Source organism: Triticum aestivum, chromosome 2D (genome assembly GCF_018294505.1).
Source record: "Triticum aestivum cultivar Chinese Spring chromosome 2D, IWGSC CS RefSeq v2.1, whole genome shotgun sequence".
NCBI classification, from domain to species: domain Eukaryota; kingdom Viridiplantae; phylum Streptophyta; class Magnoliopsida; order Poales; family Poaceae; genus Triticum; species Triticum aestivum.
In genome coordinates this window covers 470396565-470409787 of record NC_057799.1, presented here as the reverse complement: position 1 = coordinate 470409787, position 13223 = coordinate 470396565, and the positions used below count along the sequence as shown (strand labels likewise).

Sequence of the window (13223 nt, the reverse complement as noted above, 5' to 3'; positions counted from 1 at the left end):
CGTGGGCCCCCTGTTGCTCCACCGACGTACTTGTTCCTCCTATATATACCTACGTACCCCCAAACGACCAGAGAAGGAGCCAAAAACCTAATTCCACCGCCGCAACCTTCTGTACCCACGAGATCCCATCTTGGGTCCTGTTCCGGAGCTCCACCGGAAGGGGCATCGATCACGGAGGGCTTCTACATCAACACCATAGCCCCTCCGATGAAGTGTGAGTAGTTTACCTCAGACCTTCGGGTCCATAGTTATTAGCTAGATGGCTTTCTCTCTCTTTTTGGATCTCAATATAATGTTCTCCCCCTCTCTCGTGGAGATCTATTCGATGTAATCTTCTTTTGCGGTGTGTTTGTTGAGACCGATGAATTGTGGGTTTATGATCAAGTTTATCTATGAACAATATTTGAATCTTCTCTGAATTCTTTTATGTATGATTGGTTATCTTTGCAAGTCTCTTCGAATTATCGGTTTGGTTTGGCCTACTAGATTGATCTTTCTTGCAATGGGGGAAGTGCTTAGCTTTGGGTTCAATCTTGCGGTGTCCTTTCCCAGTGACAGTAGGGGCAGCAAGGCACGTATTGTATTGTTGCCATCGAGGATAACAAGATGGGGTTTTTATCATATTGCATGAATTTATCCCTCTACGTCATGTCATCTTGCTTAAGGCGTTACGCTGTCCTTATGAACTTAATACTCTAGATGCATGCTGGATAGCGATCGATGTGTGGAGTAATAGTAGTAGATGCAGACAAGAATCGGTCTACTTGTCTTGGACGTGATGCCTATATACATGATCATACCTAGATATTCTCATAACTATGCTCAATTATGTCAATTGTTCAACAGTAATTTGTTCACCCACCGTAAAATACTTATGCTCTTGAGAGAAGCCACTAGTGAAACCTATGGCCCCCCGGGTCTATCTTCATCATATTAATCTTCCAACACTTAGTTATTTCCGTTGCTTTTTACTTTGCTTTTATTTTACTTTGCTTCTTTATCATAAAAATACCTAAAATATTATCCTATCATATCTATCAGATCTCACTCTCGTAAGTGACCGTGTAGGGATTGACAACCCCTTATCGCGTTGGTTGCGAGGATTTATTTGTTTTGTGTAGGTGCGAGGGACTCGCGCGTAGCCTCCTACTGGATTGATACCTTGGTTCTCAAAAACTGAGGGAAATACTTACGCTACTTTGCTGCATCACCCTTTCCTCTTCAAGCGAAAACCAACGCAGTGCTCAAGAGGTAGCATAGGGCACCACTTGGAGGCGTGCTACGCGGCGCGTTTCCCTCAGGAGAACACAGGGCAAGGAGTGCCCACCGCTCAGGAGTTCATCACCAAGACCACACAGGAACTGCAAGACGCAAGGGCCATGCGCAGCTCCCCATCCAGGCAAGGATGTCGGGCTGCGCGTCTGCATCGACATCCCAGGGCTGAACAGGGCCGCATCTCAGGAGCTCTTCTGGCCTTCGCGCGTGGGCCGCTGCGAGGGTCCACCGCACAGCTACGTTCGCATGCCTTTCAGCCTGCCGAGCGTGTCGTTCGTCTACCAGCGCAACTTGCGGCGCGCCCTGGTGGCTCAGGAGGCCAGGCACCGCGCCGTCCTGGAGGAGGTGGAGACGGTCCTCAGGGAACCACCTGAGCCCCCAGAGCCTCTCGAGGCTCAGGGCCTCGGTGGCTCGTGAGGAGCCATTCCTTCGACGTACGCCTTCGGCCGCACCAACTCTCCTTCATCGACAGAACCAGGTGACATTTTCCAAGTTCATTTAGCTGGGAGCGCCCCTCGGGCTGCATCATTCCCAGGCCGCGCGGGTCCGTCCCCGTGGCATGTATTCCTTTTTTGCATATGCCTTCAGTTTATCCTGTTGGGGGCGCCCCTCGGGCTGCATCATCCCCAAGCCGCTCGGGCCTGGCCCAGTGGCATGTGTCCTTCTGCATTTACTTAAGTTGATTTGCCTTCCATGCTTAACCTGCCTGTGGATATCACCTACTCGATCGTCGCCCCCCGCGGTGTTGGGGAACGTAGTAATTTCAGAAAATTTCCTACGCACACACAGGATCATGGTGATGCATGGCAATGAGAAGGGAGAGTGTGTCCACGTACCCTCATAGACCGAAAGCCGAAGCGTTATGACAACGCGGTTGATGTAGTCGTACGTCTTCACGATCCGACCGATCCAAGTACCGAACGCACGGCACCTCCGAGTTCAGCACACGTTCAACTCGATGACGTCCCACGAACTTCGATCCAGCAGAGCTTCGAGGGAGAGTTCCGTCAGCACGACGGCGTGATGACGATGATGATGATGCTACCGACGCAGGGCTTCGCCTAAGCACTGCTACGATATGATCGAGGTGGATTATGGTGGAGGGGGGCACCGCACACGGCTAAGAGATCAAGAGATCAATTGTTGTGTCTCCAAGGGGTGCCCCCCTCCCCGTATATAAAGGAGTGGAGGAGGGGGAGGGCCGGCCCTCTCTATGGCGCACCCTAGGGGAGTCCTACTCCCACCGGGAGTAGGATTCCCCCATTCCTAGTAGAACTAGGAGCCCTTCCAAGTAGTAGGAGTAGGAGAGAAGGAAAGGGAAAAGAGAAGAGAAGGAAGGAGGGGGCGCCGCCCCTCCCCCTAGTCCAATTCGGACTAAGCATTGGGGGGGCGCGCAGCCTCCCTCTCTCTTTCCCCTAAAGCCCAAGAAGGCCCATATACTCCCCGGCGAATTCCCGTAACTCTCCGGTACTCCGAAAAATACCCGAATCACTCGGAACCTTTCCGATGTCCGAATATAGTCGTCCAATATATCGATCTTTACGTCTCGACCATTTTGAGACTCCTCGTCATGTCCCTGATCTCATCCGGGACTCCGAACTACCTTCGGTACATCAAAACACAAAAACTCATAATACAATCGTCACCGAAACTTTAAGCGTGCGGACCCTACGGATTCGAGAACTATGTAGACATGACCGAGACACGTCTCCGGTCAATAACCAATAGCGGAACCTGGATGCTCATATTGGCTCCCACATATTCTACGAAGATCTTTATCGGTCAAACCGCATAACAACATATGTTGTTCCCTTTGTCATCGGTATGTTACTTGCCCGAGATTCGATCGTCGGTATCTCAATACCTAATTCAATCTCGTTACTGGCAAGTCTCTTTACTCGTTCCATAATACATCATCCCGCAACTAACTCATTAGTTGCAATGCTTGCAAGGCTTATAGTGATGTGCATTACCGAGTGGGCCCAGAGATACCTCTCCGACAATCGAAGTGACAAATCCTAATCTCGAAATATGCCAACCCAACAAGTACCTTTGGAGACACCTGTAGAGCACCTTTATAATCACCCAGTTACGTTGTGACGTTTGGTAGCACACAAAGTGTTCCTCCGGTAAACGGGAGTTGCATAATCTCATCGTCATAGGAACATGTATAAGTCATGAAGAAAGCAATAGCAGAATACTAAACGGTCGAGTGCTAAGCTAACGGAATGGGTCAAGTCAATCACATCATTCTCCTAATGATGTGATCCCATTAATCAAATGACAACTCATGTCAATGGCTAGGAAACATAACCATCTTTGATCAACGAGCTAGTCAAGTAGAGGCATACTAGTGACACTCTGTTTGTCTATGTATTCACACAAGTATTATGTTTCCGGTTAATCCAATTCTAGCATGAATAATAAACATTTATCATGAAATAAGGAAATAAATAATAACTTTATTATTGCCTCTAGGGCATATTTCCTTCACGCGGGACCTCCTCACATCGGCACGGCCCTAGTGCATGGGCCCGTCCCTGCCACATCGACAAACCTGAGCGGTCGAGCACCGGCTCGCGGTGCGCCCCGCGCACGTCACCTCACCAGGCCCTCAGTGCCCTCGCCTCCTCGCGGAACAACCAGCGGCAGGCTGGCAGCTATAACGTCAAACTGTGCTTCTTCTTGTGCCTGTTCACAGGGACCCCATGAGGAGGATAGAAGGCGTCACCACGAGTCTCCTTTTCTCTCGTGCAATTCGCTTGCATGTTAAAAGGGGGCTCCTGAGCATCGCGACTCAGGAGCTCTTACTGGCTCTCCAGCCCTCACCCCCTGACCTTGACCACGGCATCGCGACCTGGCATACCAGCGGCGGCTGAGCTCGCTCGAGGGCCGGGACCTGAGGACGTAGAGCACTAGGGAGAGCACGGGAAGAGGGGGACTCGTGCGGGCCAAGCCTAGCTATGCTGCGAATGGTTGTGCACAGGCCTGGCGCATCACGAGGAATCGACTCGGAATCGGCAAGATAAGTCTCGCATTCAGATTGGCTAGCTGATTGGAGCCTAGGTGTTCGCGCTCGCCGCATTCCTGTTACAGCCACGTCGCCTCCCTTTCCTGCCTTACCATGGCTACTTGAATGCTAAAGGGGACCTCTTGAGCATCGCGCCTCAGGGGCTCTTACCGAACCTCGGGCCGCACACCTCCTGGCCTTGACCACGGCACACGACCTGGCATACCAGCAACGGCTGTAGCCTGCCTGGGGACTGGGACCTGTCGGCGCAGAGCAACAAGCTATCGCGAGGTTGGAAAGGGGAGACCGAGACTTAACAGGACATGCGTTCACAAATTTTCATAATAAGGAAGATATACACAAAAGGGCATCGCGGATCCTTACACACCCTCACGGGGTACTTCATGATTCTCCGCAGGAAACAGAAATGAGAGCTAAGAGGAATCCTATCTACACCCCCTCGAGGCGGACGCCATCATCAACAGTGGGCCACGGGAGGCCGACGCCAACCTCATCCAGATCAGCGGCGGCGGCGGCGGCTGGACGCCGCAGCCCTGCTCCGAGCCCGGCGAGAGCTCGGGGGCACGTAGCTGTCGTCGCTCGTCTCTGGGGTCTCGTAAAGCTCAGGAGAGTCGCTAGACTCCAAGGGGCTGCTGCTGCTGGAGTAGCCGCGAGCGGAGCGCGCGTCAGCTTGGCGCTCCTCTCCGGGGCAACACTCCAGGCGGCGGCCCTCCGCCTCAAAGACCTTGAAGAAGAGCGTGGAGGCGCCGTCGTACTCGAAGTGGATCGCTAGGGCGCCCCTCGCACGGCAGACCCGCGCGACCTCGCCCTAGCCGTGAGTCATGAAGATCTTGCCGTTGGGGACCGCTTCGATCTCTGCTCCGGTCGCCGGAGTGTCGCAATCGGCGTGCTGCAACCAGACCTCGAGAGGCCCCCTCGGCGGCATCACATCGGAGAAGAACCGCGGGAAGCGGATCCAAGAGCTTGGGGGCATCGGCACCCATAGCACGAGCTCGCACGAGGAATCCGGGGCGTGGATTCCAGGGGCGACAGCGCGTGTCGCCGTGGCGCGGCGACCATAGGCGCGGCGTGGGGGACGCCGCTCGTCGCCCCGTCCTCCTGAGCCCTCAGCCCGGGCGTACAAGGGTAGCGGATACCCTGGAGGAGGCCGCTCGCACCAAGGCCTCGTCACCACCTGCATCGCCGCTTCATCACGGCGGTGGACCGACCTCTTCTTCGGTGGTAGCGGCCCCGGATCATCGCGGGGGGCCTTTCTCTTCTCTTCAGCGGAGAACCTTCTGATAGGCGCCATTGTTGCTAGCGGTGGAGCAAGGAGGAAGAAACAAGCGAACCGAGAAGATATGGGCGACGGGGGCTCTGCCCCCCTCCCCTTTTATAGCGGAAGGAGGCCAGCCGGCGCCTCCCACGACCCCAGGTAATGATGATTTTTTTCTTGCATGTCGCAGGGACTTGTCAAGTCGAGCAGTTGCCCAGGCAGCGTGGGGAAGCGGAGATGCCCACGTCTAATCAATCGCCACGCGTCGACCGAGGTTGCAGGCTTTTGGGGCCCGCGGCGCTCCGTACTTGACCCTTGGCTTCGCCTCGAAGCCAAGCCCGAGTGCGCCTTGGGCCCGGGGGCTACTGTCGGCGTTTTGGGAACGGGGGTCCCCGGACTTGCCTGCCTGCGGCCCACGGCGTGGCTAAGTTAGCAGGCCGTACGGCCCATCTTCATCAACAAACCATCCAAGACCCTCGCAAGGGGCCAAGCCTCGCGAGGCGGACGACGCAAGACCTCCTCAGGAGTGGCCTAGCCAGGCAGGCTCACGAGCAGCGGAGATATCAAGGCGGGGCAAACCTCACGAGGCTTTCGTGATGTGAGCCATGACGATCGACACCAGGCGGGCGCCAGCGCGCGCAGCGTCCTTGTTTCCTTTTCGGTGCTGAAGGAGCAGGCGCACGCGCGGAGTACCGAGGCATCAAGCAAAGGTTTTCATATCGGTGCAACGAGACCAAGACCAGCAGGACGGCTAGGCAGAGGTCACCATGGAGCCCAAGACGGCGTCATCATCAGAGCCTTTTGCAGGCGAAGACCGCCTTTGTCAGGATAGCTTGTACTAGCTGTCCCCCTTCAAATTTGTCCGCCGTTATTGGCTCCCTTCCCGCTCAATATTTGGGAAGAGGACCAGGGCCTCTATAAATAGGTCTAGCCACCGTAGTAGTGAAAAAGGGGGATCTGAGCTCATCTTGGACTGGACCCATTCCATCCTCACACGCACAAGTTCGCAGAGCACAAGAACACCTCAACCTCATGAGGCTGTTCTTCCCCTTGTACTGTTCATCATCAGCCCAAGAGGCAATCCACCACCACACATTGGAGTAGGGTATTACACCACAACGGTGGCCCGAACCAGTATAAATCTCGTGTCTTTCTGTGTTGCGAGTTCATCGAGTTCGTCCGCGAGATCTTAGTGAGTTAGGGCGTAGATCGGTAGGAGGGAAAGACTTCGCGCGCACCCCAGAGTTCGAACCTTAAGGGTTTTGCCGGAACCCGAGATCCGACAAGATGGTCACAATGCCTTTTTTTAGATGGTCACGATACCCTTTTCTAGAGTAACGGATGGTTGAACAGGTCATGTGCGGTGGAGATTGCGCCCTTGACGCTTGCCAAACACCTAAACTCTTTTTCTAAAGAATGATGGTCAAAGGGCATATTAGATCTGATAATTATCAAGTAAAATAACTACGACAATTGAAAGACAACTAGACGCAAGATGACAAGTAAAAACAATTACATGGAAAATCATACTAGCCTTTTCTTCCTCCAATCGATTACCGTCACCGCAGAATGAAAATTGCACTGACGGTAGAGGAAAGGGACGCCTGCAAACGCCCTGGCCTTACCAGGCTTTAAAGACCGCAACAGAATTTGTCGCCTCAAACTAGATGTAGAAGTCGTTGAAGAAACATCGGTTAGAGAATCACCCTCTGCGGTACAGGCCCGCAATCCAGCACCAGTCTAGAGAGTTGCAGAAACCAGACCATGCCGCAGAATAACATGAAAGCAGGTGTCAAAGTCGTTGCATCAATAACCACTTAATTGCTTTCCTTGACAGACACACCAACCGCCATGATCCAAAAAGAGCCAACAAATATGGCGACACAAACCCTTTCGTCGGCGCTGGATCAGAATTCAAAATTAGTACTCCAAATTGCTTTCAAAAATAGTCTTTTTGAGCATCGATTTTTACAAAAGTATTAGAAATGTTTTTTCTTCATAGAATTTTGCACGTATGTCAAAATAATCAGAACTATTTATTTTTTTACTATCCATAGGATGCATTTGAGCTCGGGAGCAGAAACTCCTTGCGCCTGTTTCCCTATGTGAAGCTTAACTTCACAACTCGGTGAAGGATGAGGTGAGAGAGCATGATCCTTTATAATTTAGGCCCTTACATGGCCTCCTATCCTTTAGCTCCTTATATTTGCTCCTCTAAAAAATGGCGGATCCTAACCGATCTTCTAAACTTAACTCCCTAAAATTGTTTTCATCAAAACCTCCTAGTTCTAATTTACATACAACATTTCAACCATGACGAAGAGTCGTCGATGATCATCTCCCTCAACCCCTTCATCTACAGTTGAAATGACTAGGTTCTATTTAATTGCTAAAAGGAAAAAAAGATGAAAGGGCACAAACTCACCTAGGCAATCCGTCAAACACTTGAAGGATTGAGGAGGTGTCACGGTCGGTCGACGGCATTGAGCCGATGCCCAAGCTGCTAGTGGTCTGTGGGGCTTCGAGATGCCCGGCAATCGACGGAGGGGCTCGGAGGAAGATCTGGTGTGTGCTTCCGGCGACGTGATTGACGCAGCGGCGGCAACGATAGAGCTTGATTCCGGCAATGACAACTACTGGCGAGCGTCTCAGAGTGTGGCTGGCGGGCGGTGGAGGTGCCAAGGTGTTGGCAGAGGCAAATGGTGGTCGCTAGAGGCAACGCCGTCGACGATGCAGGGTGGGGAGGGGAGGGTGCCAGCGCGGGATGAAGAGGAAAAGTTATACTACACGGGTGGGCGGCCGAGTATATTCGAGAGTCGAGGCAGCCGTGGAGTAAAAGTTTTGCTCCTCAGAGGCCTCAACGATCGGTTAGGGATGCTGTAAACTACTCAGTTTGCGTCCTCCTCTCGGGAAAGAAGAAACAAACCTGTGGCCCAAAACGCATGCACGATGCATCATCCACTAGATTAAAAATGATCTAGAACCAGGGGTTCTTTTCTTCGCATCAAAATCGGATCGACAAGAAGCAGTACCTTACCTAGCGCGGGCTATACAATTACAGAATGGGATGGAACTCTCTCTCTCTCTCTCGGCTGCTATAGCTAGCTACATCCAGTCGCCCTCGACGCTGCCGTCGTCGGAAGGGCGGTGGCCGTGCTCGCTCATGCTGCCCCTCAGCCGGTAGAAGTTCCTGGCCCTGGTCCTCAGCGGGCCGGACCAGTCGTACGTCGCCAGGGACTCGATCCTGTCCAGCACCGCGCTCGGCGTCGACCGCGGCCGCCGCGCCGACGGCTCCTCCGCGGGGTCCGAGCCGTAGCCCACGCGGGGCGCCCCGGGGACGCGCGGCCAGGACGGCGCGTCGCTGTCGTCGTTCCACGAGCAGCTCCTGCCGCCGTCGTTCCACGGGGACTCCTCCTCCTCCGTGGGCGTGCCGCCGCCGCCGCCCAGGGAGCCGCTGCAGGTCTCCTCGTTGCCGCCGCTGTAGATCAGCTTCAGCGCCTGCACCACCTCGCCCATGAACGGCCGCTGCGCCGCCTCCACGTGCACGCACATGGACGCGATGGCCGCCGCCTTGCCCAGCTTCTCCAAGTCGCGGCTCGCCGCCGGCAGCGACGGGTCCGCCAGCAGCTGCAGGCCTTCCCGGTTGGTGAGCAGCGGGCGCGCCCAGGTGACCAGGTTCTCGGACCCCGGCGGCTGGGTCATGTCCACCGGCTTCCGGCCCGACAGGAGCTCCAGGAGCACCACCCCGTAGCTGTACACGTCGCTCTTGACAAGAAGATGCCCCGTCATTGCATACTCCGGGGCAACGTACCTGCAAATAGTCCGTTCAAAACTCAACAAGGATTCAAAGAAACTAGGCGCGGTGTATTACTCTGCAACGATGGCAGTAACAGCAGGAAATCTTACCCGAAAGTTCCCATAACCTGAGTGGAAATGTGCTCGATCCCTTCTGATGCTTCCTTCGCCAACCCGAAATCCGCAACCTTGGCGGTGAAATCGTTCTCCAGTAGAACATTGCTAGCCTTGAAATCACGATGAATAACATGGGGATTGGCATCTTCATGCAGGTAGGCCAGACCCCTTGCTGCACCCAGCGCTATTTTCATTCTGGTGTCGAAGTCAAGTGGGCCATAGATCTTATCCGGACCTGAAATATCAGAACAGAAGCACATTACATATTTACAGCAGAGAATTTCCTGAGGTTTTTATGTGCCGACCAAAAAAGAAGCAGATGATAGGTGCATATGTGTGTTGTGCACTTTGGAGGTGAAGTTTCTTCAACACTATGAAGGTGATGTTATGCAGATTAACATAGTTCACATACCATGCAGGTGAGACTCAACGCTTCCGTTTGGCACAAGCTCGAATACTAAGCACCTTGTGCTCCGTTCAACGCATATACCGACCAACTTGACGAGATTGCGGTGATGCAAACGACTTAGCATCTCAACCTCTGCGATGAACTCACGGTCTCTGTTTTGGTGTTTCCCAGTGAGCAATTTGACAGCTACCTCAACTCCATCTTCAACTATGCCACGATAAACACGTCCATACCCTCCTTCGCCTATTATTCTGTTGAAGCTAAATTTGTCTGTTGCCTTCTCAAGCTCAGAAATTGAGAATGTCTTAACCGTGCGTGGGCAGGTAGCTATTGTCGAAGGAAAAGATGCTGTCGAGCTAGTCATACTGGAGAATGATGACCTCATACCTGAAACAGTTTAGTAACAAGGTGTTATAACAAACATTATCTGGACACTAAAACGATCTGAAAATGAAGCTTTATTGTCCCTGGTGCATAGTGGCTAGAAAATTGTAGCAAGATAAGAATTTGTACAGTCAAGGCCTAGTGTTTAATTTTCAGCTTAACTAATTTCAGTCAAATTGCTATAATGCAGAAATTAGAAGTGTAGTGTATTATACAATAGCTTGCTACCAAAATTACCTGTTTTTCTGGTGTTTGACGAATTTGAAGCATGACCAGTTCCATGAGGCTTTTGGCGTCCTTTGTACTTGCATATGATGCAGATGCCAAAACACATCAAAACAAGCACAACAGCTGACAGAGCAATTATGGCGATAATTTTGGAAGTAATCTTCGGATGGCTTCCATTGTGTACATTTGCACCAAAGGGATACTCATTGCTGCTTATTGGACCCAAGGATCCTGGGATATTAGGTACTGAAGAAGGAAGGCCTGCAATGTTTTTGTGATCAAATAAAGCAAGCAAAATTTGACTAATGGGCCATTACGCTAGCGAAGTGGATGTGTCAACAACAATCATGTCACTCACCAGGATAATGAACATACGTTACGTCGTAATCACCAAAAATAGATGACTTTATAGGAACTTTCTTTCGCAAAAACCTGTTGCTAATCAGTAAGGCTGAAGTCCTATCAAACTTCTGACCTAGTGGCACCAAATCAATGGTGACGGTAGTCTTATCCGGATCTTGAATACTTCCCCCAGCACCCATTATCCGAACTTGACTCTGTTTCAGGAATGTACCTGCGGCAATCTCGATTTCTAGCTCATCAACTCTAGGGAACAACTGGTATGGTGCCACACTAAGATCGAGCTGAATTTGCATAGGATATACACAACCACAAGGGGAACCAATTGGAGTAGAAGTGAGCGGAGCGGAACAAGTTATTCCACTGCAATCTGTTTAATTTTCAGTGACAGGCAGGCGTATTAGTGTTATCTCATTCAGTACTAACAGTAAGATGCAGTCTATTGGTCTGAGGAGAAAAGGTAAAACCTTGTCTTTCAAATGATGGCGCCGAAGACGGTGGGGCGACACGAGGCCGTTTTCTGTGATGCCTATGCACTGGGTGATAAACAGAGGCACCTGGTAAACAAAAGCATAGATAAGTGATACAAAAGATTCTAAATAAACAGGATAATCGAAATAGAAAGTGGTACACACAGAAAATAATCATGGTATGTCACAGACAGAAAAGTACTTATGTGATTGCTATGCTACACCTGTAATTACCATTTATATGCAGAGACCTAATGAGTAGTTCTACTTACCTTGAGGTCCGGGAGAAGGGGCTGGTGCAGGGGAAAGAACTGAAGAATGCCGATGTGTTCTACTCCATAATCCAAGTAAGTAGGCCGTGATGGTTGTTGAGCTTGCCGTTCCCAGTGGCACTGCACAGGGTAAGGGTGTTCAGAAAAGGTGTTTGAACCCTTGCAATGTATACAAAGTTACAAACACAAAAGCAGATAATACAAAACTTGCATTCACTATAGCTGAAACGGCAATGTGTTTAATGGACAAGAAAATGCAAATGCAGACATGTTTTCCCCATCGGTTGGGGCTTGGCATTATGCGTAAAGTCGAGTGGATGCCGCCGAGTGCAATGACAGCTGCTGTATGCAAGAAGATGAGGACCGAACGGAACCTGCCCAAAAGGCCAAAACCCCTCGCCAGCATTGCACCAAAACCTAGAAATTTCTGTACCAATGCTTGCTGGCACCGCCGATGCAAGAAATCGGAACCACAAATTTGCATCGAAATTCGAGGCTCGATGTACTGAGCCTGATTTGGTTCATGAAAAGCAGAGAGAGGAAGGAGGCAGGAGACGGCCATCCGTGCCTTGTCCGCCCGACCTGGAGGCTGGATTCAGATGCGCGCAGGCAAATCGCAGGAGCTAGCTCCATGAGGCAAAGGCAAAAACCTTTTCCCCGCACAAGTCATGGCCATGGGGGGACTTGCCACGCACGCCATGGCCGGCGCTTTCCCCGGGCGATCCCATTGCAGGGCCGCGAGCCCAGGCCAGAATTCCACTCGGCATTGCGGCTCGAATGTCAAATCCAAGAAAAGGTACGATAACCCACCCGTGCAAGAACAGCGGAGAGGGGAGGGGGGAAAATCTCGAGTGTACATACCATAAACGGAGGAGAGCGCGGCGAGGAGGAGGAGCAGGGCGGCTCCCCGCGGCCGCATCTCCGCCGGAGCCCGGTGGGCGGCGCGGGCTCCCTCAGGGCGCCGCCATGCGCGCGGGGTCCCACAGCCCGCCTCGCGCTAGCTCTGCTACTCTGCTGCCACAGCTGCTGCTTCCTTCTGCTCGCGGTGGAAGCTCTCTTTTTTTCTTCTTCTCCTCCTCCTTCTCGGGTCTTTTTGGTTCTTCGCATTGAAGTGATGCGCTGGTCCCGAGGGGGCATTAATTGGCGGGTGGGAAGATGCATCGGGGTCTTTGAACCTTTTCCGAATGCGTGGGTGCATTTTTTTTTACTGTTGGATGGTTTTTTGCAACTGACGCAGCCACGTGTCTGTCACCTGCCCTGCCGTCCACAGTAAATTCCCTTCTCGTTTGATTCCAAATCTTCATCTTGCGCCGTATCCTCAACTTTCTTCATGCTACTATTGACTATTGACACAATGCTTCATGGTAGTTTTAAATTTTCTATCTTGCGCCAGATCCTCAACATTCGGACGGCTATGGTGAGAGCTGCATTATTAGAGCATGGTTAATAGTATAACCAACAGTCAGCTATACGGGTTGTCGCACTTATAGCCAACCTAATAACGAAAATTGCTTTTGAAGGTTTTAAAAAATATACAAAATTCATCAAAATTTATATTTTTACATTTCAAAAAATCTGAAAAAATACAAATCTACATGGAGGCATAACACAGGTGTGTGTACTTTTT

At 51.7% G+C, this 13223-nt stretch overlaps 1 protein-coding gene across 1 annotated transcript; it reads right to left on the bottom strand.

The window, feature by feature from the left end:
* Positions 1 to 8523: 8523 nt before the first annotated feature.
* LOC123053874 (receptor-like serine/threonine-protein kinase ALE2) lies at positions 8524 to 12708 on the bottom strand. The gene is made up of 8 exons (XM_044477459.1): positions 12458 to 12708; positions 11597 to 11716; positions 11322 to 11411; positions 10853 to 11224; positions 10504 to 10755; positions 9886 to 10269; positions 9468 to 9708; positions 8524 to 9372 (listed from the first exon to the last, which is right to left on the bottom strand). Exons 1-8 carry the CDS (start codon positions 12513 to 12515, stop codon positions 8667 to 8669), a joined length of 2223 nt encoding a protein of 740 aa, XP_044333394.1. The 5' UTR covers positions 12516 to 12708; the 3' UTR covers positions 8524 to 8666.
* Positions 12709 to 13223: the final 515 nt, after the last annotated feature.

Coding starts and splice junctions, on each gene's coding strand:
- LOC123053874 (XM_044477459.1), bottom strand. CDS start 12,515: ATGCGGCCGCGGGGAGCCGCCCTGCTCCTCCTCCTCGCCGCGCTCTCC. Junction 11,717..12,457: donor CGCGCTCTCCTCCGTTTATG/GTATGTACACTC, acceptor TACCCTGTGCAG/TGCCACTGGGAACGGCAAGC. Junction 9,709..9,885: donor CGTTGAGTCTCACCTGCATG/GTATGTGAACTA, acceptor CTGATATTTCAG/GTCCGGATAAGATCTATGGC.